The 27,737-nt window shown below is 43.1% G+C and overlaps 1 protein-coding gene across 1 annotated transcript in view; it reads left to right on the top strand.

Moving 5' to 3' along the window:
• The first annotated feature begins 5,658 nt into the window (after positions 1 to 5,658).
• LOC121167592 (POU domain, class 6, transcription factor 2-like) overlaps positions 5,659 to 27,737 on the top strand; it is a 24,675-nt gene continuing 2,596 nt past the window's right edge. The window contains exons 1-3 of the mRNA XM_040997092.1: positions 5,659 to 5,862; positions 17,211 to 17,379; positions 26,110 to 26,278. Coding sequence (XP_040853026.1) covers positions 5,677 to 5,862; positions 17,211 to 17,379; positions 26,110 to 26,278 — 524 coding nt within the window. The 5' untranslated portion in view covers positions 5,659 to 5,676. The remainder of the gene's footprint in view (positions 5,863 to 17,210; positions 17,380 to 26,109; positions 26,279 to 27,737) is intronic.

Below are 27,737 nucleotides of genomic sequence, written 5' to 3'. Positions count from 1 at the left end.
ATTCTTATAATGTGACAAAAAGTGCCATTTTAAAGATCCTGACAACTCTCTTTATTCCTGACTATGTGTCTGTTTCTGAAGATCAAATAAGAGAATCCAGTGGGGATTCTACTTCCTACAAGAAAAAAAAAGAGGTGGACATTTGCAGGATACAGTATGTATAGACACACATAAAAAAGCATTAAAATGCATAACTGACACTGTATTTCTATCAGTCATTCATGTAAAAAATATATCCTTGATTCCTTATAATTTAGGCTAATATGAAGTTCTAGGCTTTAGTGATGCCACCATTGGGCATACAGCTATTTCTTATTCCCAGACATTGTTAATCAACCATGGCATATTTCTAATTGAACCTTGAAACTTCTGGAGTTCAAGGAATCCAGAGATAACTGATTGGCATTTCCTGCAAGATTAAACCTCTCTGCCCTTGGTTTAACATCTTCCTCTAATTGAATACCTTCATACTTCCATACTTGTCTGCTATTCTGGTTTGGACACAACCATGTGCAAGAAGGCATTAGGTTGTATTTTGGAAAAATACAATTTTTGTTGAATAGTGGTGCATCTCCATCCTTTCCAGAATCAACATTTTAAAAAGAAGTGCCAAAATAAGCCAAAGTGAATTTAACCTTAGACCTGGGACACAATGGGCCTTGATTGAATATAAAATATAAAGGGAGCAAAACCATCACTGAGAGGAAGACAGAATAGCTGTGGCCAGGCTGAAGACGGAGGAGGGGACTGGCTGCTTCCATCCAGCGACCACTCACCACCAGTCCCTCAGTTCTCAAATGCTCTGAGTTAGTTGTTCAAAAGCTGACAAAATGACATTAGTGTTAGCAAAAGCCTCTTGACCAAAAAGCACTGAGGTTACACAAATAGTTAGGCAACAATTCCCTCTGCTGATGGATTCTAAAGGCCCGAGGAAGCCACTGATTTACAGCATTGACAGGTTTCCTTAAAGATATGGGCAATGAAATGAGCTGTCCTTTCGACATCTGCAATCACATTTTCCGTAGCAGAGTTGAACAGCATATCACAGGATATAACTTGTGACTAGTCTGGATGCCCGGGCCTTGGTCATAGCTCCCTGCTGCTGCTGGCAGTGAGTACAATCAGGGCAATTTCCCCTGCATCAGTCTTAACTCATTCCGATTGAATAATTCCACTAGATGGAGGTACATGATGATAACCTGAGCACCCACCAGCAACACCTGGCCCTCAATTGCCCATCTTTATGATGGCTTCACTTGGGTTAATGATCACGTTAAAGTAGAAGTCACCCAAATTCTTACGGAAATGGGAATCTTTTCAGTATGCATGCTCATTAACTAGTAGTCATTTGAACAAGTCTTAGTTATTGTTGCTACACAACAATTCTGATTCATGCTGTTAAATGATTCAAGGAAAGAAAACATGTGAACATGAACAGCAACAATCAATGAAGTCCTGTGTCAGAGAATGCAGTACTCTAACAGGTCACCAACTATCATTGCAGTATTCTGCGCTGGCTTCCACCCAAATGAAGTATTCTCACAGATGAGTCATTGAGTCATTACTGGTAGACGGTTAACAGCACTGACATAGAGGACCATTGCAAACGAAGTTTGAGCTATCTGCTGTGGGTAGATGGGGTAATCACTTCAGTCAAAAATGTCTGATGTCACAATCAGGTCTAGGATAGGCCATGCTTTTGAGGTGAAGTGAACCAACCCAGCAGCGCATGCTAAGGATTCATCAGGACACTTTGCAGTAGCATCCCGGCCACCAGTCTCCTGGTCTATCACCTCTCATGCTTCAGTCCCCGCTATCCACACTGTCATATTCACACCTAAAGTAGCTGATCACACTCTTCTTCATCCTACCCCATCGAAATGGAATCTGACCCAGGATGACCTGCCTCAGCCCTACACTCAGACCTATCAACTCATCAGCCACCCTTCGCTCTCACCGTTGGGCTGGTCTCCTGATCTGAATTGTTTCTCTGCTTTGTCCAACCCCACCCAACCTCTGTGACACTGCAAGGCTCTCTTTCTGGCACCCTTCCTGACACATGTCTCAGAGAAGAGCCTACAGGTACTGGGACCTTCTCCTCAGCATTTAGGAGAGTGTGAATTAGCCTGGTATACTAACTGGCTTCCTCAACTCGGTGACATAGCAGCCAGAAAGTCAAACTTCTAGAGCTAGCTTTAGAATACAACTGTCCAAAATTATCCTATTTCTACTTTTGCCCTAAAACCAAGGATTCCCTAAGCAATTTCTAAGCTTCAATTTAATTTACTGATTTATCTAAAATACAAAGGAACTTTTAAAAGTTTGCAGAAAATGCTATTAAAAGATAAGCCTATTTGGTACAAAAAATTGTCAAAATCCATGCATATTTTCTCAAAACGTGCATCTTATTTGGAAAACCTCTCATATGTACATATTCTAATTTTCTGCACTAAAATAGGCTTATCTCTTAATTCCATTTTCCATGAACTTTTTGAAGTCTCCTGAGTGTGTATGCAAACACTTCCCTTGAATTTTGAAAGGCCTTTAATTTAAAACACAATTTCCACTGGTAACATTGATCAAATTCTCAAGCACCCAGAGTCCCAGATCTTCACCATGAAGTTATAGTCCATGGAGTTCTGACCAGATATGTGGGTGTGCTAAAAGGCAACAGAGGCAGCCTACGCAGAAAAAGAAAAGGCACATCAGGGAGTTTTTAGACATGATTTGTGAGCTTTTTATCCTTCCATGATTGGGAACAAATTAATGCAAGCCTATGAGAATACAATGGAGAAGACAAGATTCCCCATGATGCACTGCCAAGTTTTTGACATGCTGAAATGCGGATCTCAACATTCCTGAAAGAGAAACAAAAATGGAAACCTTCACAGAGGACTTCCCAGCTAGAACCACTTTTGAGCTTATCCACAAATTCTCTTAATGGATGGGGTCCCTCACTGGGGCATCAGACTCCCCTAACACTGACACTCCTATTGTCCCATCCTAGGTAAGAGATGCTCAAGGTTGGGGAAAAAGTACAGAGGTGGAAAGAGCCGTGAGAAGCCCGTGTTGCAGTAATGTCAGGCCCAGAGTGGTGTTGGGGATTGCCAAGTTTTCATCACACCTGTCTGGGAAGGCAAAGAGCCAGAGTCAGCCCTTGGCGGCCTACTCCCCAGCTGTCTCCTATGCCACCTGTGGGGTTGCAGGAACTGGCCTTTTAGATCCTGGGCCGCTTAACGCAAGACCATGCATTGATCAAGCATTTACATGCTGTGATGTATTGAGATGGACTCTTCCTGACCTGGTACAAACCAAGGGGACATAGTGATTGCTGGCCTGGTCCGCACTAGACTTGCTCAGGGAGCTTGCAGGCCTGCAAGCTCCCTGAGGGACCACTGACCACCTTCCGCAGGGAGTATTTGACTTTTAACAGTATTCATTGACAGTTGTTGCCAATAGTTGATATTCCCTTCACTCCTCCAATAGTACCAGCTCACAGGGGTATCTACGGTGGACACAATGGCCAGGTATGGTGGTGATGTGAGATACTTTTCCAACAGGCTCTGGCCCTGAAGAGTGTAGTCTGACAGCACTCCCAAGTGTACCTGGAGTCCCAGTGAGAGCTGAGTCTATAATCTATTCACTTAAAAAAAATACATTTACTGAGAGACTATCCGCAAGGCCCCATTTGGGGTGCTGTGGGGTAGAAAATGGTGTCATTTATGAGCCTCATTCACAAGCAGAATATCATCTGGTGGGAAAATTGCAAGCAGGATGCTATGCACTCCAACAGAGCTTGCGTGTTCCTGGCCTTGTCTTCCAAGCAATTAGAGTCAGGTAACAACACAAAGCAAGCACTCAGGGTCAGCGCCAGCACACCCACAATCCCCCCATCAAGTGACTCCACTCATTACTTCACCTGTCTACACTATACCTCCCTGACTCATCTATGAGCAGTCTAGAGAACATTTGTGCAAGTGAATATTCTGCAAGAGTTATGCATGGATTTTGGAAAAATTAAATCATAATAAACTGACTTTTAAGTGTTCAAACACTGATTTCGAGAAGAGAGGAAGAAAGAGCGAGCTCTGGCCCACTGGTTCACTCCAGCAAGTACATGAACTAGACCAGAAACAAAGCCAAGAGCCAGGAAGCCCACCCAGATTTCCCTTAGGGATATCAGGGGCCCACTGACTGAGCCACCCCAATTTCTCCCAGAATCTGCATTTGCAGGAAGTCAGAATAAAAAGCTAAGGGCAAACACCCAATGCAGGCACACTGTTAGCAAATGCAGGCATCTTAGCCATGGCACAACCAACAGCTGGCACGGCTAAGAATGGCATTGGGCTCTTTTGTTACCATAGCTAGGCTCTCAACCACCAGGACCTCCAGCATCTTCATGAATTTTCTGTTGCATTGGCTGGATACAAAGTCTGTGCCATTTAAGGAAAAGAAAAGAAAGGTTTGTCTGCCTCACAGTGCTGAAGATTAGAAGGTTCAAGATTGGGAAACCACATGTGGTGGTCTTTCCAACTGGTCGGGCCTCCCTGTGGGGTCCCCCAGGAGCACAGGTACCATGTGGTAAGGCAGAGCATCCTGGCTCTGATCTGCCCTCGTCTTCCAAAGTCACAGTTCCATGGATTCAGGTGCCACCCTTCTGGCCTCACTTAACCTGAATTATCTCCCAGGCCTCACCTGCTCAAACTTCATACCAGAACTTCTATCTCAGCACCAATCTTGGTGGGACAAGCAATCAAGATGCTTGAGGCACCTAATCCTGCTGAGAGTAGAAGGGGACCACCCTTGATCTTGAGAGAGGAGCAGGCTCCCAGCAAAGGGAAGGAGGCAGAGCAATGGATGCATGTGGCTCCTAAGTTCAGAGTGAGTGAAGCCCCCTGATGGAGGAATGCAGGTTCCCTGGACAGCCAAAAACTTGAATGACAAATATTTAATATATATGGTTTTTAGTATGTAATGATACTCCTATCCTTCCTCCTTTTTCATTTTTACAATGACATAATTCCATTTACTTTATAATCTCAAGCTTAGCTCTGCACCTAACAATGGGGCTGTAACCATTAGTTAAATCCCCAAATGTCAGCTTTGTTCCTATAACTCATTCATTTGTAGACTGGAACTACAGACAGAATGAGAGATAGGGAGAGACAGAAAGAGAAAAGACAAAGATCCTCAATTTGGTAGTTCATTCCACAAATGGCTACAAGAGCCAGGTTTTGTATCAGGTCTGTATCAGGCCAAAGCCAAGGTCAGGAACTTCATCTGGGTTACTCTCATAGGTGGCAGGAGCCAGAGTATTTAGGTCATCTTTTGCTGCCTTTTCAGCATGATTAGCAGGAAACTGAATCATAAGTCAGGACTCCAAAACAGCTATTTCCATGGCAGAGTTGGCATGCATGTGCATTTACCAATGCTTTTTTTTTAATTGAGCAGTTGTCACTGGCCTTCACTAAACTTGATCAAGTGTACTTCCCTACTCCTTCTGTGTTTGGTCCCTGCTCCTTCTCCTGCTCCATCCACTCTGACCTGATGGATGTGGTCCCAGCTCAGAGTCACGCCTGGGGCCTGTGTAACTGCAGGTGCATGTGTAAACCCTGATGGAGCTCAGCTCCTCACCTCTAGGCTTGTGTTTTGCAGATTATTGGGACCATTCCACTGATGCCTAATCCAGGGCCATCAAGCCAAGCAGCGAGTGGCACTCAGGGCCTTCAAGTGCAACCAATCACCCCCCAGCTCCTGACAAACGCCCAGGGCCAGATCATCGCCACTGTCATCGGCAACCAGATCCTGCCCGTCATCAACAGCCAGGGCATCACGCTGTCCCCCATCAAGCCAGGCCAGCAGGTAAGGGTCCCAGGCCAGGGCAGTTTCAAGGGGCCTTCCTTTACATCCTTTCTCTTTGATGACAATCAATGTAAAGCAAATTTACATTACACTAATGCAAATGTGTCATACTTATAAAATACCCTGTAGCCTTCTCTTTCATTCATAATGACTATGGATAATAGCTAAATACCTCTCCAAAGTAAAAGTAGAGAAATTACAGGGATCCAAAATTCAACTGAGATATACCTTACCTTTTATGCTCAAGAAAATTTTTCAGTTTTTTTTTAATGGAGTTTAAAAGAAACCAAGACTACTTATCCATGAATTATAGGAGAATAAAAACATTATTAAACACCAAAAGATGCCAAGTTGCTACTGCTGAGACTGTTACCGGCAAATGAGGAATAAAAATAGGAAGTTCTCTGTCTCTCCTTCTCTATGTGATTCTGACTTTCCAATAAAAATAAATCTTTAAAAACAATAGAAAGTTCTGCTTGAAATGCATTAATGCCACAGTGTTCCAGTTCAGTTTCCATCCAGATAGCAATAGAGCACCTCCTATGAGTTTATGAGAGGCTGGGTACACTTCTCCAATCAAGAAAAACATGGTCCCTGAGCTGATGGACCTGCTGGCTTGACTGGCTCCTTCAATAATCACTGCTTGATCATTGGTTATTAGGCTAAGAAACAGAGCTGAAGCAGGAGTACTTTCTGCTAAGGAGCTCTCTGTCTTGTAGAGGATGCAGGTAAATAAATGATAGCCACTGTGAAAAATGGGAGCAGCCTGTGACAGGGCACAGGTGACCATAGATGGGAGTGACCAACTCCACCCAGAAAGTTTTGATTCCTCCAAAGAAAATGGCCGGTGAACACAGTCTTGAAGGGAGAGCATGAGTTAACCAGGTAAGTGAAGGATTAGCAACATTTCACCAGGAAGGAGGATGGCATGTTGAGAAACAGGTGAACATTACTGCATCTGGAGCAGAGAAGGCTGAGGATTTCATGAGCAGGCTCTAGAATTGGGTGAAAAGGGATGGACTTCATACGGCTCTGGAACATGTTGCATGTTCAGCAAGCCCCTTACCTGTATGCTGGAGATGCCTCAGTACCTACTGCAAAGAGCACTTCTAACAGATAAGGGAGTTAACTCAGGGAGCAGCTAAAACAGTACCCATCATGGGGCAAGTTCTAATGTATAATCATGATGGTTGTTACACTGATTGACTAAAGCTCCATCAATCTGTAAGCAAAATTGGAAAGGGGGTAGCAGTATGTTCAGTAGTGCTTCATTAAGCAAACCACTATAAACAAACCACTTGGGAGGCTATCACCAAACACAAGAATTTCTGAGAATACGTACTTGACAGTTGAAAAGAAGTGTTTGGAATGGCAGAAGAGCTCAGGACAGAAGAGCTAGACCTGGGAGTCATCAACACATTTGCTGTATCTGAGAAACAAAGTAGGCAAAGCAAAGCCTTAAAGTCCAGGTTTATAAGTGGGAGGAACGGTGGTAGAAGGGATGGATGAAGGCTAAAAGTGAATGACCAAGTAAGTGGCAAATGTGATCTTGGAAAATGCTTTCGGATAAGGTAGCTAGCAAGGAAATGAAAGTCAAAAGAAGAGAGTGTCAATATCATCATTCACTATAAGGCAAAATATCCTTCCAGACACATCCAGCATTGTCTCTTTCAGCTTTTGATCCAACTGTGAAACCAGCACACTGACACTCAGAAGCCGTGGTTAGAAAATCCATTAACTTTTCCAATAAATATAAAAATCCATTTAACTGAAATAGTGCCCACCCACTGCTCAGTGTCAGGCACTGTACCAGGCAGCCAGACGGATGAGAACAGAGGAACCATGGACCCTGGCCTTCAGGGAGTGTCCACATGTCCAGTGAGGGACATGCACTGCCCTCAAGGGTGAACAAAAACATGACTCAGATCTGCAGTAATGCCAGAAGGTAGCGAGGGATAAGGGTTAGGGTGTGAATGTTACCAGAGAATTCACCAAAGGAGCATCATCCAATAAAGAAATCAGTATCAGGAAACACAGAGCTAGTTCTGAACACACTTCCTGGAGACAAAGCCCCGTCTTTTTGTTCCAAGTCTAAATCTCTAACCTGGGAGCCAAGGCTCCCCTCGACTCCCAGCTGCTATCTGTTCCACCATACAGAGCATCTGACCTGACTGTCCTGTCTTCCAAATGGCTCTCCAAGTAAGAAAAAATTCTTTCACTTGGCTCTTTAAATTTGGTGTTATCTACATTTAGAAGTTTCTCTAAGGGAGAAATGAGAAGCTCAGCCTTGTTTTTTTTAGAATCTGCTAAAAACGGTTTCTCCCAGCAGAGCCATGCTGTAAATTGCCAAAAAGGTGACAAATTAGTTGAAAATCATTAACATTTCATATGAAGGAGTTCTCTCATTTTCACCCTGAGTTTCAAAATCATGTGCGTGGGTGATAGGCCATGACTATTACATAAAATTATAGTGCTAGATTTGAGGAAGCATAATTTTGATCCAGGGAAAGGGCCCAACCAACAAATGGCAAGTAAGAATGGTGCAACCCCCCCCATCCCTTGCCCATAACAGACATCAGCAATTCATATGCAGTGTCTCATAGTCCAACCACATCCCAGGAGCTTCTCACACTGGTCCGATGGGGCCCAGCAATGAAATGCGGAAATGACTGCAGGGACATATGGAAGAACATGTGGTCCTCTGCTGTTGTAATTAACACCACAGTTCTCTTCACTGCAGAATTAGAGACCCAGCAACTGGGATCAAGGAAACAGCCTTCTTAGACGTGTACCTCACAAATCCCTATCGGGTCAGCCATAACCTACATCCCAAAAAGCAGAACTCCCTTTGTCAACACATGTTCGTGTATCTCTGGTATGTGTGAATGCACCTGTTGCACAGGTGCACAGGCCTGTCATAGATGCACAACTGAAAAGAGTGATGAGAGAAATTTTCCAAATCCTCAGTTTACAACAGGCACCAGGAGGCATGGCTCTCTAAGGCATGAGCCAGGAATCCATTCCAGCCCCAGAAAAGCCAAAAGAACCAGCTGTGCAACTGGTCAGAATTTACCACAGAAAACCTGAAGATGAATACATATATGATCTTACTTGCCCACAAAAACTCCAGTTGAGTATGCAGGAAAGTTAACAAGTTGGGCAAATCAAAAGGAGATGCACACATCTACATCCCATGTACAAAAACTGTGCTCAGGGGATAGCAGATCATAGAATTCCCAGATTCAAAAGTTAAAAAGTCTCAGAACCAGAGGTAGAATAATGGCCTTAAATTTTTCCTTTAAATATTACCTATTACATTGGAAAAAAATATAACATGGACCAACCACTAAAAGTAAAGGATTTGTATCACATAAGTTTGATTTTATTTTTCATGTAATTAATGACAAGTGCTTGATCTTATGAGAGCACAGTCCTAACAATAAAATATCTCATAAATTACAGAAACAGGATTCCCTAACTCACACTCAGAATCAAATTCTCTCTTTTGAAGACAAGTACAGAGCTCTCAGACCAGATGACCGACCAGGAGTGAAACAATCATATCTTTAATTCAATGTTTAGACTTGCCCTGCTACAAATTAAAGGAGTCTGAATGAAATCTAAGAATGGAGGATCCACTACTCTTGATGATACATCCCAGTTAGAAAAGATTGAAATGCAACTGTAAAGTCATCATCTGAAATATAAACAGCTTTAAAAAAAATACACTAAGGTCCAATGGCCTTGTCACACCAACATCCTTCGTGAACAAAACAAGAAAATGATTTCTTAACTACTAGATGAAATAAAGAGAATCTTTGTGCATATAAAAAGAAGTACAGAAACATTTAGTGGAGCTCAAAGGTAACCTCTGCTCTGCCCATGGATGGGAACTCCCCACTAAAGTCAACAGGGTCCCAAATCTCTCAGTGTATTATTTCGTAACTAGAAAGTAGTGGTACTGCAGAATCTGCACAGATGCCACTTCTAATTATGTCTTCTTTGGCTAAAATCTAGAGAAAGTCAATAGAGTTTATTAGCACTAAGGGAGTAGAAACATTTGAAGGGGAAAATGTGGCAAATCTAACCAAATACAATGAACATTCTCAAAAACTAAACACCATAGCTACAATCCTCAGAGACTAGCACCCATGGAAGCTCTATTTTTCTTCCAAATCATCCTGATGCTAACAGGAGGTGGCGTTCTTAAATTAGCTTTGTGACATGCCTTAAGATTATCCAAATCCATCCTTTTTGAAGAAAATATTATCACATACCAGTTTTTCTAAGATTCATTTATTTATTTGAAAAACAGAATTTTCCATCTGCTGGTTCACTTCCCAGATGGCTGCAACTTCTGTTGCTGAGCCAAGCTGAATCAGGAGCTTCTTTGTGGGTCTCCTATGAGGTTGCAAAGGTCCAACCAAAGGGACATCCTCCATTGCTTTCCCAGGTGCATTAGAAAGGAGCTAAATCAGAAGTGGAGTATCAAAGGACACCACTGCAGGGGCAGCTTAACGACCATGCCACGTTGCCTACCCAATACTTAGGAATTAAAAATTAACTTTCCTTCCTTACCCTGACCTGAATTACTCAATCTCAATTTTTTCTTGAAGTCACCCAAATGAGACATAAATGTGGCATTTCCACCCACCTGGCATCTAAAATAGCCTAGAATGTCTCTGTGTGGGTGGAAGGAATGTGGGATCTCAGTTCAAACTAGCCCTTTGCCTTTCAGCCATGCCCTTGGATGTGGCACCTCTGGCCTCACCTCATGACTCATTACCAAGTTTGCTGGCACAATTCACCCTCTGTATATTCTGTGCCCTGGTCTGCTGTGCCTCTTACCGCGATGCCACCTTCTTAATTGGCCAGCTCCTGCTCTTCAATACTTTGGGTTCCCAATCCACGATTATTCTCTGCCCTAAATCTCCCTGCCTTTCCCCCCTCTCCTCCTGTGCTCCATTTTATCAAATTGTGCTGTTACTAGTTGTCTACTCTGAAAGGCAAAACCAGACTGATCCAACCTTGTCCACACAGTTCAGGAAGCACCCAGTCAACGCATTCCATTTAACAGCTGCCAAATCACAGTACTTCATTGTCTAAGGCACCAGCATCCCAGACCTGTGCTTCCAGAGAATCCCAGCCTAGCTTCTTCTGGGTCTTTTGTTTGCCAACATACACCAAATTCACACCTGCCAGGGGCTTGAGAAGTGTTGTGTATCTCTTTTCTGAACATCAGCCCTTCCTCCTTCCACACTCTTCCCATCATGTTCTCAATTCCCTTTAGTCTCTTTTTTGCTCTGTAGCAAAATCTAACTCTAGGTCCATCATTTGTCTCTGCTGAGGTTTGGTCACATGTCCCAAACTTGCTTTGGTCTTCCCTGCTGCACTGGACATCTCCACTGAATCCCTCTCATTGCTGCTCTCCTCATGTCTTCCCAATAATACCTGGCACAATGGACGCTGCTTTCCTGTTTGTTGAGGTCACTGGCATTTCTGCCATATTTTGATACCTGAAAACAGGTATCAGTATTAGAGCTTTCCACATGCAGCTTTTCTTCCTCTAGGAGAAGTTTCAGAGTCACAGAGTAGAGCTGAAAGGAAAAAAACTATACCTAAAGGTAACTTCCTTCTTGCTTTTTCAAACTTTCCTATCATGCTTCAATCTTCAAACTTTTTAGAGTGGATTATCATGATACAAGCCCTAAGTTTTTCAGCAAATTTCATTTCTGCACTCTTGGCTCGTCCATAGTAGGAAAAACTATGCCAATAAGACTCAGGCATCCATCATATCCTTCTAATTAGCAACTGTCTTGATTGGGCCTCTAGCTTCTCTCGTGAATCTAACAAATCCACCACCTCTACCATTTTCTGAGAGAAGCAAAAGTCTGTGTGATGCCCTAACTATCAACAGCAACATCACCTGAGAACTTGTTGGAAATCAAATTCTTCTTAATTCAATGGCTTTATTTATTTGAAATGCACAGAGATGTGAGATTTCCCTTGCCCTGGTTCACTCCCCAAATGCTCGTAACAGTCACAGCTGAGCTAGACCAAAGCCAGGAGGCTAGAACTCAATTCAGGTCTTCCACACTGGGTGCCAGGGACCAGAGTGCTGGAGCCATCACCAGCTCTTTCCCAAAGCACACATCAACAAAAAGCTGGAATGAGGAGTAGAACTGGGTCTCCACTCAAACACTCTGAAACGGCGTGCAAGTATCCCAACCCCCACACCAAACACCTGGCTCAGAAATGAAATTCTTCAGTCCCATTTACCCATGAACTACAAACTAAATCAGAAATTGAGGGTATGGTCAGTGATCTGTGTTTTAATCTCCCTCCTGGTGGTTCTGATACAGTGTAAATCTTAAGAGCCACTGATTTTAAATTAACAGATATTCTAGGTACATGTTACTCTGAAAATATACCAACCTATGATAGGGGAATCGTGGGGGTGGAGTAAGAACCAAGTTTCCTCCAAATTGTCTGGCTGCTGCTGGGATGCTCAGATTAAGTTCCCTGTACCCTGTTCTCCATAGAGAGGGTCCATCTCCTGTTTACCATGAATCCCTCTTTGAAGACCAGACCCCTTCCATTTTGCCTCACCAGATTGGAAGGGCCTTTCCCTCCCTCAAAACAAGTTTCACTTTATCTGTTGCCATTTGAATTTCACTGTTTTTACAATTCGCTTTTCTACTTTGGCTAGCACATTCTGCATTTTATTCCATTTTCCGAGACATTTGCCACCTCTATTTGTTTTTACATCAATCGTGAATTTAATTAAAAGATGCTTTATTCCAGAAATGAAAACCTTATTGAAGACAGACTGCATTACACATGGAAGATATATGGGAAGCAGTGGCACAGAAAATCAAGAAAGCCTTTCCAGTGTGCTGTTGTTTCAATCTCTTTCTGTTGAATATATTAAACACCCTGGCAGTGCCAACCGGCACTAACCATCCAACAGAGCCAACCTGCAGGAGTCAGCAGGGAACACAAAGCTTTGCACACCCTGAGCCCTCTCCTGTCAGCTGACCATTCCCTGTCTGGGAGGGAAAGTGTCCCCTCCTTCTCCAGCTAACACGGACTGTCCCTTCTCTGTTCTTCTTGCTTATTTACACCTGACTTACAGAAGAAAAATTAAAGGAGGGCCAAGAGAATCATAACACGAACATAGACAAACTCAAGCTCTTTGAAGCCGTCTAGTGGTTTGGAGGAGTATGAGTGAGTAAATGTAAAATATGATCATATAAGAAGGATGCAAACTCAAGAAAAGTTTTGGTACTAAACATAAGCAAAATTAATTACACCAAGGAAAGAATAATCTTCAGGCAATTCCATCTGAGATGTATCCCCTCAATGACACTAACACTGTAATTTTGGGAAATGCTCTAAGCTGCCAGAGAGGACTATATTTTCTTTCAGATGTGAAACTTTAAATACTTTTGGCACCTGTAGAGAAGAATTCCTGTGCTAGAAAAATATTTAAAATCTTGTGTTAGAAAAACACACTAAAATTAGCTACATTCAGATTGGTGGGTGGCTGGAGGTCTGCTCTGGCTCTGGAGAAGGCCACAGTGTCACTCACCACAATCTCCCAGTCTAAACAAGTCCCATTTGCTTCCTCACTTCGCAGCAAGTGTTCCCTGCTGCTTCCTTGACCTGTCATGGCTCACCTCCAGCAATAGTACTATGTTGCCAGGCAGCAGCATAGCAGAACAAGCACCAGCTCTTTAAGTCAGTCTCACCTGGATGGCTACCTGCTCCAGTTTGTGATCCCAAGCAAGTCAGTTTATCTTTGGAAGTCTGCCTTCTCTGTAATGACATCACAGATTCCTACCCAAGAAGACTGCTGATGAGATTAAAAAGCGCGTAGGAAGCATCCAATCATTGATGTGTTTGCATTGGGCCTTTCAAAATTAAGTCAATGTAATAAAGCACCAACCTCTATAGACACTTAAAAGTTTCTCCAGCAAAGAAAAGTGCTTTCTTCATGCTTTTGGACATTCCCTAACTCCCTGCACTCTCCTATAGTGAACTATTCCAATTTTGTGGACAGTTTTAGGATTTGTCCACCTGCTACTTTGGTTAGTGATTGTGTAATGCAAGTTTATCTGATTTGGGCAGTTAAGTCACTCTAAAAACCATGCAGTTAAATCACAAATCTCCCCAATGCTGCTTATTTAAAGAACATGGAATCTTTATCTTGAACTTGAGTTATTTTGGGAAGCAGCTTAGATCTCTACTTGTATTTAAAACATATTCCAGAATGAAATTTAAGCATAAAAATTATTAGAATATACAAGATAGAGTATGGTTTTGCATTGCTTATCTGAGAGAATTAAAGCTGTAGGAATGAAAGGTGACCCAGGTAATACTTTCAAAATTCTTCTGGTGAAAAGAGTTGTGAATGAGAGCAGGGTCTCCAGCGGGATTTTGGCCTGTGCAGCAGGCTGTTCCCCCGGAGTTCAGAAAGGGTCTCCACTTTTTGATTACTTGACAACTGTTTAAGTAGTGTACTTTTAAAATTAGGTGGGATTTTTCTCTATCTGAAATCTGAAGGGTAAGCCAAACTATCAACATCATAAAAAAGATTAATAACTTTGGACAACAAATTATGTTTCTTAGATTTCTCTCTTTTTTGGGCTTTGAATGATTCCTTTAAAAACAACCCCCCCCCAAAAAAAGGTATTTTATTTCTTGCATTTCCTCTCTTGTTTAGTCCCATGCTCAAGCTCCACTTTGTTTTTGTTGGCTCTTAAGACAGCAGCCTGCTGTTTTTGTTTTGTTTTTTTTTCTTTGCTAAGTTTTGTCTAAGGAAGAAATGTATGAACTGATTATTTTCTTATTCAGTTCCTTAATGGTACTTTGCCACACCCAGATCCAATAAGATATTCACAGAATGGTAGCTCGTAACTCAGACTGTAAAAAGCTTTTGCAAAGTAACAGTATTCAGAAAAAGCTCAGTAGGTGAGAGGCAGCAGACTGATACGCAAATTCCCATCACATTTTGTTAAGCAAATTAAAAGTAGATTTAATCTTTCATTTGTGTCCCTGCCGTATAAAATTTACTGGATTCAATTGTGGGCTTTGTGTTTTACAGATTGGCTTATTATTTTGGGCAGATGCATGATGCATATTAATTTAGGTTTCTGTAGTGTAGCCACGAAACAATAAGGATGATTACTTGAAATGCGATTGCAGACAATTTTATAGGAAGGACAGTGTGGCATTCTGGGAAAATTTTTTGGGAGTGGGACACTGAATTCTAAGGCCCAGCAGCCCCATGGCCTTAACTTCTGTGAAACACTGTGAGAATCAGGCGAGCTGCTGTTAGTTACCACCATGGGTGAGAACAGAAAGGGAAGCAGCTCCTAAAACACATTTCCAAAGAGACCTCTTACTAATAGCTGCTCAATCAAATGTTAACGGTTGAGAACATCATACAGAACTAAAATGACTGAACAGTACCAAGTGCTGGCAAAATGTGGAGCAACTGGCATGCTCATGCAGTACACTGCTGGTAATATGAAATGGTGTGCCACTTTGAACATCATTTAGCTTTTTTCTCAGAAAGTTCAGCGTGTATTCATAGTCTATTCCAGCAATTCCACTCCTATGTATTTATATACACGAAACAAAAACATTCATAGGCATCTAAGGCTATATGTAGGTGTATATGACATCCTGCATCATATCACTATGTTATCCCCAAACTGGAAACAACTGAATGCCCACCAGCAGATGAATACCTAAGTGGCATATTGTAACCACTGTATATACATATACAGGAGGTAGCTCTGTGTATTGGATTGCTATTCAACAATAAAACTACTGACGCATGCAGCAAACAGATAAGCCTCAAAAACAACATGCCAGCTGAAAGAAGCCAGACACAGAGATCATATGCTTTTGTGGAATCATGCCGGATGAGTCCCAGTGACAGAAAGCCGTGAACCAGGGAGGGTGGGCTGTGGAAGGGAGGGACCGGCCCTGATTGGAAGGAAGACAACTATGGTGATGGTAGTATCACAGGGGCATGTATTTGAAAAAAAAAAAAAAAAAAAAAAAAACCTCTGCACTGTATGATTGAAATGGGCACATTTTATTACATCTAAATTGTGTCTCAATGAAGTCAAATAAAATGAACGCACACACCACACACACATACTCTGAATGCACTCCAGGCTAGCTCTTAGTGACAAAATGCCTCGAAAGGATCAGTAACTGCCTTGTGGCCAACTCTCCTACTGAAGTTCAGGGTCTAATTCTCCTCCCAGGCTCTCTGATAAAACCCCATGTGTATAGCAGTGGATATGAAGTCACTTTGACAACCCCAAAGAGCCACATGCAAATCAACAACAGTGGCCGTCTGACACCCATCCTTGGGTCCTGTGGCAGCTTTGTAGAGAGTAGAGGCAACATTTGAAGGAGATCTCTCTCCTTGGCCTCCCTGTGCACCTGCAAACTACATGCAGATTTCCTTTGCTCTTGTTCCTCTGTGCAGCTAAGATCCTGTCCCTTCTCAGACCTTCTGTAATGAATAACTGGGCATAAAAATAGCCTTCCTCAACACACAAAAATTCTAAAATTAATTCCTTGTGTAAATAAGACTGGCATCTCAGATCCCAGCTCCACACAGCTGGATTAAGCTGGAAAACCCTTGACCTTTCCATGCCTCAGCCAAGGAGGGGTCAAAACAGTAGCCACAACACAGGCTCACATGAGAACAAGATGAGACAGGGCAGGGATGCTCTTAAAACAGAGGCTGGCACCAAGTAAGGAGTAACCAAGCCCACAAACATTATCACATGTCTTTATTGACTCCCAACTTCTGCCTTAATGTTTTATAGGAAATCAGAGCATTCTGTCTATTCTACAGTCATCCTGTACACACTTGGCCCACATTACAGTGCTCCCCACAAAATAACAGTTACATAAGATAAAGTAATATAGCAAAACCCAACATTCAACTTGATTGTGTTGCATTTCATCTATGCGTACTTGAAAAACCTGTCAAGTGTGCTCATATGGTATGAACAAGCAAAAAGAATCCAGCCACATGCCACAGCTGCAAGACATAGACAACTGGGTGCTGTAGCAAGCCAAGTAAGGAGTTAGTAGTAATATTTAGAACAACTAATAAAATGCCTGTCAAGCCAAGTGGCAAGGAGTTAAAAATTTTAAATCCTGCTTATATTGTAGGTCACAGAATCTTCCTGAAGGGTTTATATTCTTGGAAATACAATGATTCAGCTGCAGATAAAACTTCTGTTCCCTGGCATGTTTTCCCAATGTCACATTCATTTGTGTATTTTCTACATCCCCCTCCCCACCCCATGTAGCTCCACCAGCCCTCCCAGACGGCAGTGGGTCAAGCAGCTTCCCAAGGCAACCTTCTGCACCTGGCTCACAGCCAAGCATCCATGTCTCAAAGTCCCGTGCGACAGGCTTCCTCTTCTTCCTCCTCATCCTCCTCTTCTTCAGCTTTGAGCGTGGGCCAGTTAGTCAGCAGTAAGTATCCTTTCTGGCTCGGTTTAAATCATGGTGGCCTTCTTATTGCTTATTTGCAATGTCTGTCTCTGTCTGTCTCTTTCTCTCCCCCTCCTACAGGGTAATTTTCTGGCACCACTAGGCCAGACACACTGGTTTGAGGTCTATGCTCTGAGCCAGATGGATCCACAGGGCAGCAGCCCACTAAACACACACTGCCTTATTGCTTGTTGGGGGCCAGCTTCCATTCACTGGGAACTGGGTTCCTCTTGTGCTGAGTCAGGCCAGCCCCTCAAGAAGGTAGCAACTGATCAGCTTGCAGGGCGTGAGCTACTGAGCTCCAAACTGAAATAAGCAACAACAGGCACTCAGCCAGCAGGTCAAGCTGATTGTGTGTGTGTTTGAAGTCTCCTGCCGTTCTATTTGTAGGTGTCTGAGGAAATAAAAGAGCACGTGCCTGTGGGCGGGTGAGTGTGTGTGCACAATGAGCCACTTCCAGTGGTGTGGCGGGGGAGTTGCAGGGACTGGAAGCAGATGAGAAATCGCAGAGCAACCATTCATAAAATAAAAGAAGCCGGCAAGTTTGCCTCCTGGAGTAGACCATCTATATAATTTTTAGAAATGGTATTTGGCCTTAGGTGAAGACAGTGTATTCATCACATGCAAATGGAAGCATGTGAAGATAAATAGGACAACGACCTGATTTCATGTCAGTTACTCATCTCGAGTGAGAATTTTACTCATGTCTAAAACCACAGAACATTTACATAGACTGCCATTTACCAGGAAGCCAAAATCCAGTGGTTATGGGTGTGAAAGGCTAGAGCACCATTCAGGCATCTGTACCACAAATGAAGACACCCAGAAGTGTATGTGTTTGGATCAGCAATATTAATGACCTGTTTCAACAGGAATCATGGGGTCCTCACAGCTGACAGTATAGATTCAGAAACACAGAACCAACTCCAGGGTTGCCATATCATCCCTGACAAGCAATCACTCCCCAGGGTTGGGGAGGACTCTTAACAGTTATACAAAAATACTTTAAAAGGTCACAGAAAATTAAAAGTTCATTGTGTTGCAAAAACAAATTTTGAACTCCATGAATAATTTTTCCCAATATTCATTTTCCATGAATTTTCTGAAGACACCTAGTGTGTGTACAAGAATATACCTATTCAGTTCCATGAATTCAGCAAGAAAAATACCTGTGGCATCAGATGTATGGAGAGATGTCAAAAGGCCCAGGTTCTCGAGCAGACCAGCCAGTATGCTTTTTCTCTTAAAGATGGGTCCACAGCAGAGTCTCAGAGTACACCCAAAACTTTCCAACAACCCAGTAATGTTACATTGCTTAAATATACAATCCCTCCCCATATTAGCCAAAAAGCCTAGTCTTGAATAAAACCAGGGCTATACACTAATTATAATCAGATTCCCTTGAATAAAGAAAACCCTGAGAGGGCAGTTGTGGGAAAACATTCCGACTCTGGTCCAACTCAGTATTCTGTACAAGTTCCTGAAAAGGATTCTATTTCTAAACACCAGCCAGGTCATAAATTTAGACTGGTAGGGTTTGGTCCTGAAAAGCACCAATCTCAAACATCTTACACAGAAGAACTAAATATGAAATAAAAATAAACATCCTAATGCATTATTTTACACATAGGAAACCCACTCAATTAGATAGAGATATGAATGAATGGAAAAATGGACAGCAGACAGATGGAAGTGGGTTCTTTTGTCACTTTCACAACTCAGGTAGGAAAGAATTCCTGTATTGCAGAAATCAGTAAGGGATCAACATCATGGGCTTCATGAAATTCCAGCTGCACAGATATCTAACTTCTAGACCTATGATGAGCAAAGCATATTGCATATACTTGGAATAAAATAGAAAGACCTTAGAGAGAGAGAAGTTCTTTTCCCTCATTTAGTTGAAGTAAGAAATTTCTAAGTCATCAGCAAGGCCTGAATGAGGGTCCATGCCAGTCACACCATCTTCTCAGGCTGATGAAACCGAGCCTAGCGGAAGCACAAGTCAGGCCTTACACAGATCCATTTCTACCCTTGGAACTGCTACATATCTTGAGCATGTTGGTTTAGCCCTTCTGTCTCAAAACCCGGCTATAGAAGGAATATATAATGAGTGGATCAGATCCCTCTGGTCTGGTAATTATTGTGATAGCTCTTGTACCATTACACACAGGGACCGATTTATTATAAAGGATTTAATAAAGAAGCAGATGAATGGCCAGATGAAGAATTACACAAAGTGAGGTCGGGGAGGAACCTGAGAGCAGGCAGTCCACTCCCATGGAGTTGTGGCACACCACACTCTCAGTACGTGGATGTGGTCACCAAGTCAGATGTTCACTGAACCTATTCTAGGGATTCCTTTATGGAGGCTTCATTATGTAGGCATAATCAATTATTAAGCCAATCACCCACCTGCACACACACAGGGGAGAGCAGGTACTGAAAGTTCCAAGCTTTTATTGATGACTTTGTGTTTCCAGTGACCAACCCTCATATTGAAAATATCTGGGAGCCCACCAAGAGTTACTTCATTGCAACAAAAATATACCTATGCCTCAAGAAATTCCAAGGAACTTAATGGCTCCATGTTAGAACTCAGGACCAAAGAGCTCGTAGTAAAACAAGAGGTATTCCTGGCACCCACATTCTTTGGGAAATTACAAGAGTATTAGGAACTCTGTATCAAGAATCAGGATCAAATACCACACATCTATTTGATTATATCATAAGAACTTTGGTCACATTCCTAGTAAGTTCTCCATACTCCCAAAGATGACCACCCCAGTGCTGGCCAACATGCCATAAGCCAGATTAACTAGGTGGACAGAGCAAACAAAAACATTGCCCTCTCCAGGCAAAGAAATGTCAGGTAATGCCTTAGAAATGATAATAGTGTTTTCAAATGCAAAGAACTCTACATTCATGCCCAATATCACTCTGAGAACCTAGACACGGTATCTGTGTACAGCACCAACATGCCTTACCCTGGATTAATTCTTGCATTATAGTTTCTATGGGAAAACTCCAAAGAAAGTCTAAGAAAAGTCAAATGTCTTGAGAAATGCTCTAAATTAAAGATTCCCAAGGTACTATTTAAAAATGAATAGATTTTGGGAGATTTGGGTTGTTTACTAGCTTTGTTCTAGTGTATTTTTTAAGCCCCTGGCTTGTAAGTTTGATCCCGGGACAGCAAAGAATTTATAGTTAATGACAGATAAACCAGAGCTACTACATAAGGATGCATGGCAAGGGGGAAGAGTTTTCAGCACAGCAGAGACACCACTTGGGACATCCACATCCCATGTTGAGTGCCTGAGGTTGACTTTCAGTTCTGCTTCCAATCCCAGCTACTGGCTGATATGCACCCCAAGAGGCAGCAGTGACACAAGCATTTATCTTGTCACCTCTGTGGGAGGCCTGGATTGAGTTCCAGGTTCCTAACTTCAGCCTGGCCCAATCATGGCAGTTGTGAGCATTTGGAGTGTGAACCAGCAATGAAAAATGTCTCTCCCTATCTCTCTCCCTCGCCCTCTCTTTTTCCTCCTCTTTCCTCTCTCTCCTGTCTCTTTCTCCTTGTCTAAAAAGCATTTTGAATATTTATAGCACTAAATTATAGCACAAGGAAACCTTGATTCGTAGTTCACACAACTTTCCACAACTTAGTGAAGTCAGCATATTCTAGGTATGCTTTCTCTCACATTGCATTGAACAATCCCAAATGGTTTACTTCTAAGAAGTATTTGGCAGAAGAAAATCCATTATTTGCTGTGAAAATAGCACTGAAAAGCAGACTGATGTTAACAGATGATTAATTTATACTTTTGTCAGCTTTTTAAAGATGCATGTTAACCCTAAAACAATTCCACAAGCAGGAACCATAGAATGGTGCTGACGTGTGATGGCTGTTCCACCTACTTAACAGCCATTCACCTGATACCCAGGTTAACAGTGGGAAGCAACAGAACTTGGAAAACCATCTTTCCTGAGTATTAGATTTATTCAGTATGGTGTGAGTCAAAAAACCACGTACTAGATTCTACAAGACAGGCTTTTTATACAATTTGTATTTAGGTCTCATCAAAATCATTTTACTGTTCAGCCCATGTATTCCAAACTTATGATGGAAAATACCACTATTATGTTTATGAGTCACTGCCAAGTTTCAGCACTGGTTCACCCTAAATCCTCAGGCCAGTTAATCCTTCTATATCTAGGTTCAAAATCAGGGTGACAGGGCCCGGCGCGGTGGCGCAAGTAGTTAAGGTCCTCTCCTTGCACGCCCGGGATCCCATATGGGCGCCGGTTCTATCCCGGCAGCCCCACTTCCCTTCCAGCTCCCTGCCTGTGGCCCGGGAAAGCAGTCGAGGACAGCCCAAGGCTTTAGGACCCTGCACCTGCGTGGGAGACCCAGAAGAGGCTCCTGGCTTTGGATCGGCATAGCATCGGCCGTTGCGCTAACTTGGGGAGTGCATCATCGGACGGAGGATCTTCCTGTATATCCGCCTTTCCAATAAACAAAATAAGAAAAATAAATCTTTAAAAAAAAATTTAAAAATCAGGGTGACAAATTCAGGCCATTTGTCATTGCTTCCTGGCCCTGTATTTAGTACATTCCACTGACTTGACCTGAGGCAAACGTCTATAAAAGGTACCGCTTCTTCTTCACGGCAGAGAAAACCCAGACCAGATTGCCCCAGAGTTGGTTAAAAGTACTGGATCCACCTGGTGGGCGATCGGAAGCATCTCCCTGAGCTTTCCATCAAGAAGGGCTCAAGTTCACCCTGAAAATGAACTCAGCCTTCCCAAAGCCAGAACAGATGTCAGAAAGGCAGGTTGGACCTGTCTCAGGGCAGAATATCAAACTCTGAGCTGGACTCAGAGCTAGTGTAGTCATTTAAACAAACCTGCATTTTCCACATACAACTCTTATTTGCCCTCTCCAAGTAGAAAAGCATGTTTCCTTAAGAAAGGGAACCATCCCCACAGTGAGATTACCACAAGAGCTGATGACAGAAACTATGGTATAAATAACAAGTTTTTCAATTAATTCAAAATGTTTTGTGGACACCATCAATTCCGGGAGAGGTAATGTTGAGACCCACCTAACAAAGCCATCATACAGATTTTTATAGAGTAATCCCAACATGAAGTTGAGCAGCTCATCTCCAACAATGAACAAATTTTACAGAGATGCCAAGTTCACCCCCTGAGCCTTTATCCAGTACAGACTCACCCTTAAGAATTTCTATCTTAACACTGCTCTAAACAGAAGCAGTAGAAAAGATAAGAATGGAAAATACATATGAGGGAGGAGGAGGAATCTAGCTTTCTGATTCAAAAGTGTTAAGGCTGCATAGACATCATTGGGCTCTATAGGCACCCATCACTGTGAGCATCAGAAAACATTTGGTAGCTCTCCCAACACTGGCCCATGAACAGGAGCTCAACAGCCACAGCTTCCATTCCAACATGCACAGTCACATCCAGATTCGTGTTCTTGATTTAGGGAAAGGGTGAGAATGCATGGGAAGATGAAGACATGTTTACATAACACTGTACCCCACTGTATAAACCTGCCTTGTATTGCATTGCCAAGTCTGGTCCTGTCTTGCTCATCAGCCCTGCACAGGTAATACAGCAATCTTCTCTCATAGTAAAATCTGAATAATGATGGTAATGTGTCCAGACAGACAATGGCACACAGAGGACATGGCACCCAGACTTCCCAGGCCAGAGCAATAGAGAAAGATCTCTACAAATGGGGTTAGTAGATCCCTGCACCTATGCCTGCAGTACTTGAAAATGCATATCCCTGGTCCCCACCAGGAGACTCAGCTGCCAAATTAAGAAAAATATGGGCTTTAGAGCCATGTTGTTGCAGGAAAACCCTTTGGCTTCCATTTCCCCAGCTCCCAACTTGGCAAGGCTGCCAAACTCCTGCTCCCTCTCTCAGCACACCAGTCTCTATACCAACTATCTCTCCCTGCTCTCAAGGGTTCCTCAGCTATTTTATTTTCACTCCATCACCTCCTGCAAGGAGCTTTTTAAGATTTTGTAAAAAAAAAAAAATCCTTACAAAAAACAAGCTTCCCTTGCCTGTATAATTTTAATCCTACAGATAGTCTGCACATCCACTGTGTTCATGGACTGTGGCAGTTCAGTTGGCAGCAACCATTGTCCATGCTGAGACTTCTCCCGCTCCTCCCCCAGGACCAGAATCAGCCCCACCTGGATGCATGCTCTGCATGTAAGCTTACAACCCAGGCTGCCAGCCGGAGGGAGCCTGGAGAGGAGGACCACCTGACGGGGGCAGCAGAAGCAGCTCCAACTGACTGAGTGACCAAGTGCAAACGTAAATCCATGTAGCCAGCTCATCCAGCATTTCAAAAGAACATGGACAATCTAGATTCTTTTCCTCAAAAATCAATGTTCAAATGTTGACAAGTAATTTGAAAAAAAAATGTGTAAGCACTAGGAAATCTGGATTTTCTTTGTTAGCTGTTGTACTTTGTGGCAACTTCAGCCCTAGGGATGTTTTAATGAAGAAATGAGGAAGGGGCTTGAGGCTGCTGCGTGCACAAATCCTAACTCCCACAATACTCAGCAAAGCCTGCAAGCTGCCCTGGGCTACTGTGCTGGTGGGAGTTAGATCCAAAGGGCAGCCCTTACCAGGCATGGTCCAAACAAGTCTTTGATTACTCAAGTATCACCAGCCTTCCAGGGCCATTGGTGGGTAAAAGGTGATGTCAATTTGTCTTAGCAACCAAACCAGTATTACAGATACCCTTGCCTATTTACCAACTCAATGTGGGACACCAAAATATTCCCATTTTAGCTTGAGTTCCTACAGCATAAAGGCCCCCACAGTACTCTGGCTCCTCCCGGACCTGCACCTATCTGGGTGCAGTCCCTGCTAAACAGAATGTGCTCACTCCAATCTCCGAAAGCTGCCCACTGGGTAAGACCCAAGTGATTCTCCCTCCTACCCCTGATCCCTTCTCTGGGGTGGGTGTCACAGTTCTTGATTAAAAAAAACCTTGTGACTACCAGGTAGAATGTAAAGATTTTTTTTAAAGGCAGAATCAGGAGAGGCAGAAAGAGAGCAAGAGAAAAATCTTTCCATCCCCCAAATGACCACAACAGTCAAGGCTGGACCAGGCAGAAGCCAGGAGCTTCCTCCAGGTCTCCCACATGAGTGCAGAGGCCCAAACACCTTAGCCATCCTCTGCTGCTTTTCCCAGGCTGTAAGTGGAGCAGCTGGGAATTAAACCAGTGCTCTCATGGGATACCAGCATCACAGGTGGAAGTTTTATTTACTATGTCATCCTGTTGGCCTATAATTCTTCTTTAAGGCTATTTATTTGGAAGGCAGACTTACAATGAGGAAGGGAAAGAACAGGAGTGATCCCATCCATTTTGTATTCCAATCCCCTCTAGACAGAAACTGAAACTTTCTCTCGTTTCCCTCCTTCCTCAGAATTCCCAGGAATCACTTTTGAAATTTTAGTCTCTCTGAAACAAAAGTGTGAGCATGTGAAAATGCTACAGGACTTTTTTTTAATGTCAAAGAGATCCAGTGGATACCTATAATGCCGATTTGTTTCCCTAGGCAGAAAGGAATCCCTCCTCAGTGATAGGAATCTACAGGAAGTCCCAAGCACCACCCTGCATTGATACAAATACTGATCCTTCAAATTAGCACTTTGGGGAGGCGAATGTTTGCTTCTTTTCATATTTCTGTACCCTGAGAACACACAGCCCCGGGCCAAGTACTCCTATTCCCTGAAACTGATGGGTTATTGTGCAGAAAGAGGGAGAGAACTCTTCACCTATGCAGGAAGAATGAAGGGAAGAACAATGGAGGTTGGTAAGGGAGAATGGCTTCACGACAGGCAGGATGGGGCAGCACTTTGAGGTCTCCTACCATCTGCAGCCCATGCTGGCTCCAGCTTAGCATACACTTTCATTTACCCAGGAATCAGTGGCCGGGGCTGGGGGGAGTTTCATTCTCCAGCTGTTGTGTCATTTCCCTTGATAAGTCCTAAATTGACTGCGTTATCCAGCACCAAAGGAGCCTTCCTGCTGTAAGCATTCTTTATTATGTGCCCTTTCAGGGAACAAAAGCCTCCACATCAGTAAGCTGCTATGGGGAGGGGAAAAAAGACAATGCTGTTCTTGCAGCGTCATAAGCATGCTCTTCTGAGAAGCCAACGGGGACATAAGAAATTAGGCAAAGAGACCGGTCTGTTAGCCCAGATGCTCTGTGACCAGATGCAGGAAAAAGGCAAACCACTGCTTGCTTGCTTCAAGGGCAAATTTTAGCACTGAAGATCACAAATGAAGGCATTTTCATTTTTGCCGCCCATTGAACCTATTCATAGGCAACAGAGTTGCAATGCTCACAGCCAGTACCTGCCCTGCTGGCTAGTATTTAAGCCTTAAGGGACATGCTCTTGTCCCACAGTGGCGGTGGGGGTGGGCCGTGGGCTGCGTTCTCACCTGGGACAGAAGCACCTAGAAGGATGACTTGTGACGGTGGAATGAATTAGGGGGTATGGGTTGGCAGGCGTCTTACCTAGGAGACAGAGACTGATATTGGCTTTCTCTACTGCACCGCTGTTACAGAGAGCCCTTCCTTATAAAACGTAATAAGTGGATATCACTCAGTTGTGTGTTGACATATTGATCCTATTTTTAAAAACATCTCCACAGATCCTCAAACGGCAGCGGGTGAGGTGGATGGGGTTAATCTGGAGGAGATCCGAGAATTTGCCAAAGCTTTTAAAATCCGGCGCCTGTCCCTCGGCCTGACCCAGACTCAGGTGGGGCAGGCTCTCAGTGCTACCGAGGGCCCTGCGTACAGCCAGTCGGCCATCTGCAGGTAACCACGCCGCATGCTATCACCTCTTGTGGCAGGCCAGGACCTCGGTGGTCCTCGCGGCTCCACTCATTTTTTTTTCCTTCGGTTGGGCATAGTTGGAGGGGCAGAGTGTGGGAACAATTTTAGGGGTAGCTATGTTGGGAGGGTGATCGGATACAAACAAAGATGTTGAAGTAAATTGAGTGGGCCTGGCTTGATAACTCCTGTCAACTAAGAACTTCCAAGGCGCTCTCATTGCGAAGACACCACCTGGGCTGGGAGCCTTGCTGGTTAACCCACAACCTGACAGCTACCGACCGCGTCTGTATACAGGTGTCCTAAGCGCATGTTGTCATGCTGCCAGCCCTGTGTTGTATGAATATTTCCAGTATTTCTGCTTAGACATGGCTATCAGGACTTTCTAAGAAAATACATGTAAAAAAAAATTGCAACCATCTTTTGTCCATAAAGAATTTTTAACTTACCTTTTCCAGGCACAGCTTCAAAACATTTCTTTTAAAATAATTTTTTTTAAAAACTAGTCGTTGCTTTAAATGGTTCAGAAGGGGGACATGACAATCTAACTGTGCCCAGTCACTCCCCACCATTACTGCAATATTAAATAAGTGACAGGATCCAGCCTTGGTTGCGTTCAAGTTGATCCGGGTTAAGTCATCAGAGGCAGACCCCGTGCATGCGTGTGTGTGTGTGTGTTGCACTAATCCCATGTTTATGCATAAGGTACCAGAGGCACTTTGGTAAGAGCTTTTTCCTCTTGGGCAATGCCTTATGAGTCCTCCTCCATCAGGAAAAGCCAAGAAACCAACTCTAAACTCATTTAAGTGGATTTTGTTCTTGGTGATCCATGAAATGCTGTCTTTTTATCTGCTCTTTATACTTTTAATGTATTCCCCAAAGGACGGAAGTGTACTTTTCCTGCAGTTTAAGACTAAGGTTATAAATAACATCAGTATGGGGTAGTAGCTTGCAGCTCACATTTTGCTCAATGATTTTCCATAAAACCCATTGATTGTTGTTAAATACAAAAAGCACCATAGGATCCTCTCACTTCTATGGTCTCCCCTACTGTTTTTTCTTATAAGATACCTCCCTGTAGAAAATAACCTTTATTCAGCCTATACAAGGATACTACTGCTGAGAAATTTGTTTCAAGGCTTGTATATGTTATTCCAAACAACATGTACAGAAGCAGCAACACTAACAAGCAGCATCCATGATATGAATACCTCGCTCCCTGTTCGGAAACATTAATTTCGTCTCATTTTGACAGACTTGTGATAAAGGCAGCCACGGGTTTTTAAGTTGCTGCCAATTTGGTATGGCTGCTAAAATCCTTTTGGCTTCTTTTTAGTCCTAAAATAGGATTTCCGTTTATTGATTGATGTGCTGTTAGTTTAACTCACACACCAGGTGCTCCTTGGGCATTCCCAATCAAATATGTTGATTTCTAAAGTCCTCC

The sequence above is a fragment of the Ochotona curzoniae genome, unplaced genomic scaffold, assembly GCF_017591425.1.
Source record: "Ochotona curzoniae isolate NIBS_2020 unplaced genomic scaffold, NIBS_Ocur_1.0 patch399, whole genome shotgun sequence".
NCBI classification, from domain to species: Eukaryota; Metazoa; Chordata; class Mammalia; order Lagomorpha; family Ochotonidae; genus Ochotona; species Ochotona curzoniae.
This window is presented reverse-complemented; position numbering and strand designations above follow the sequence as displayed.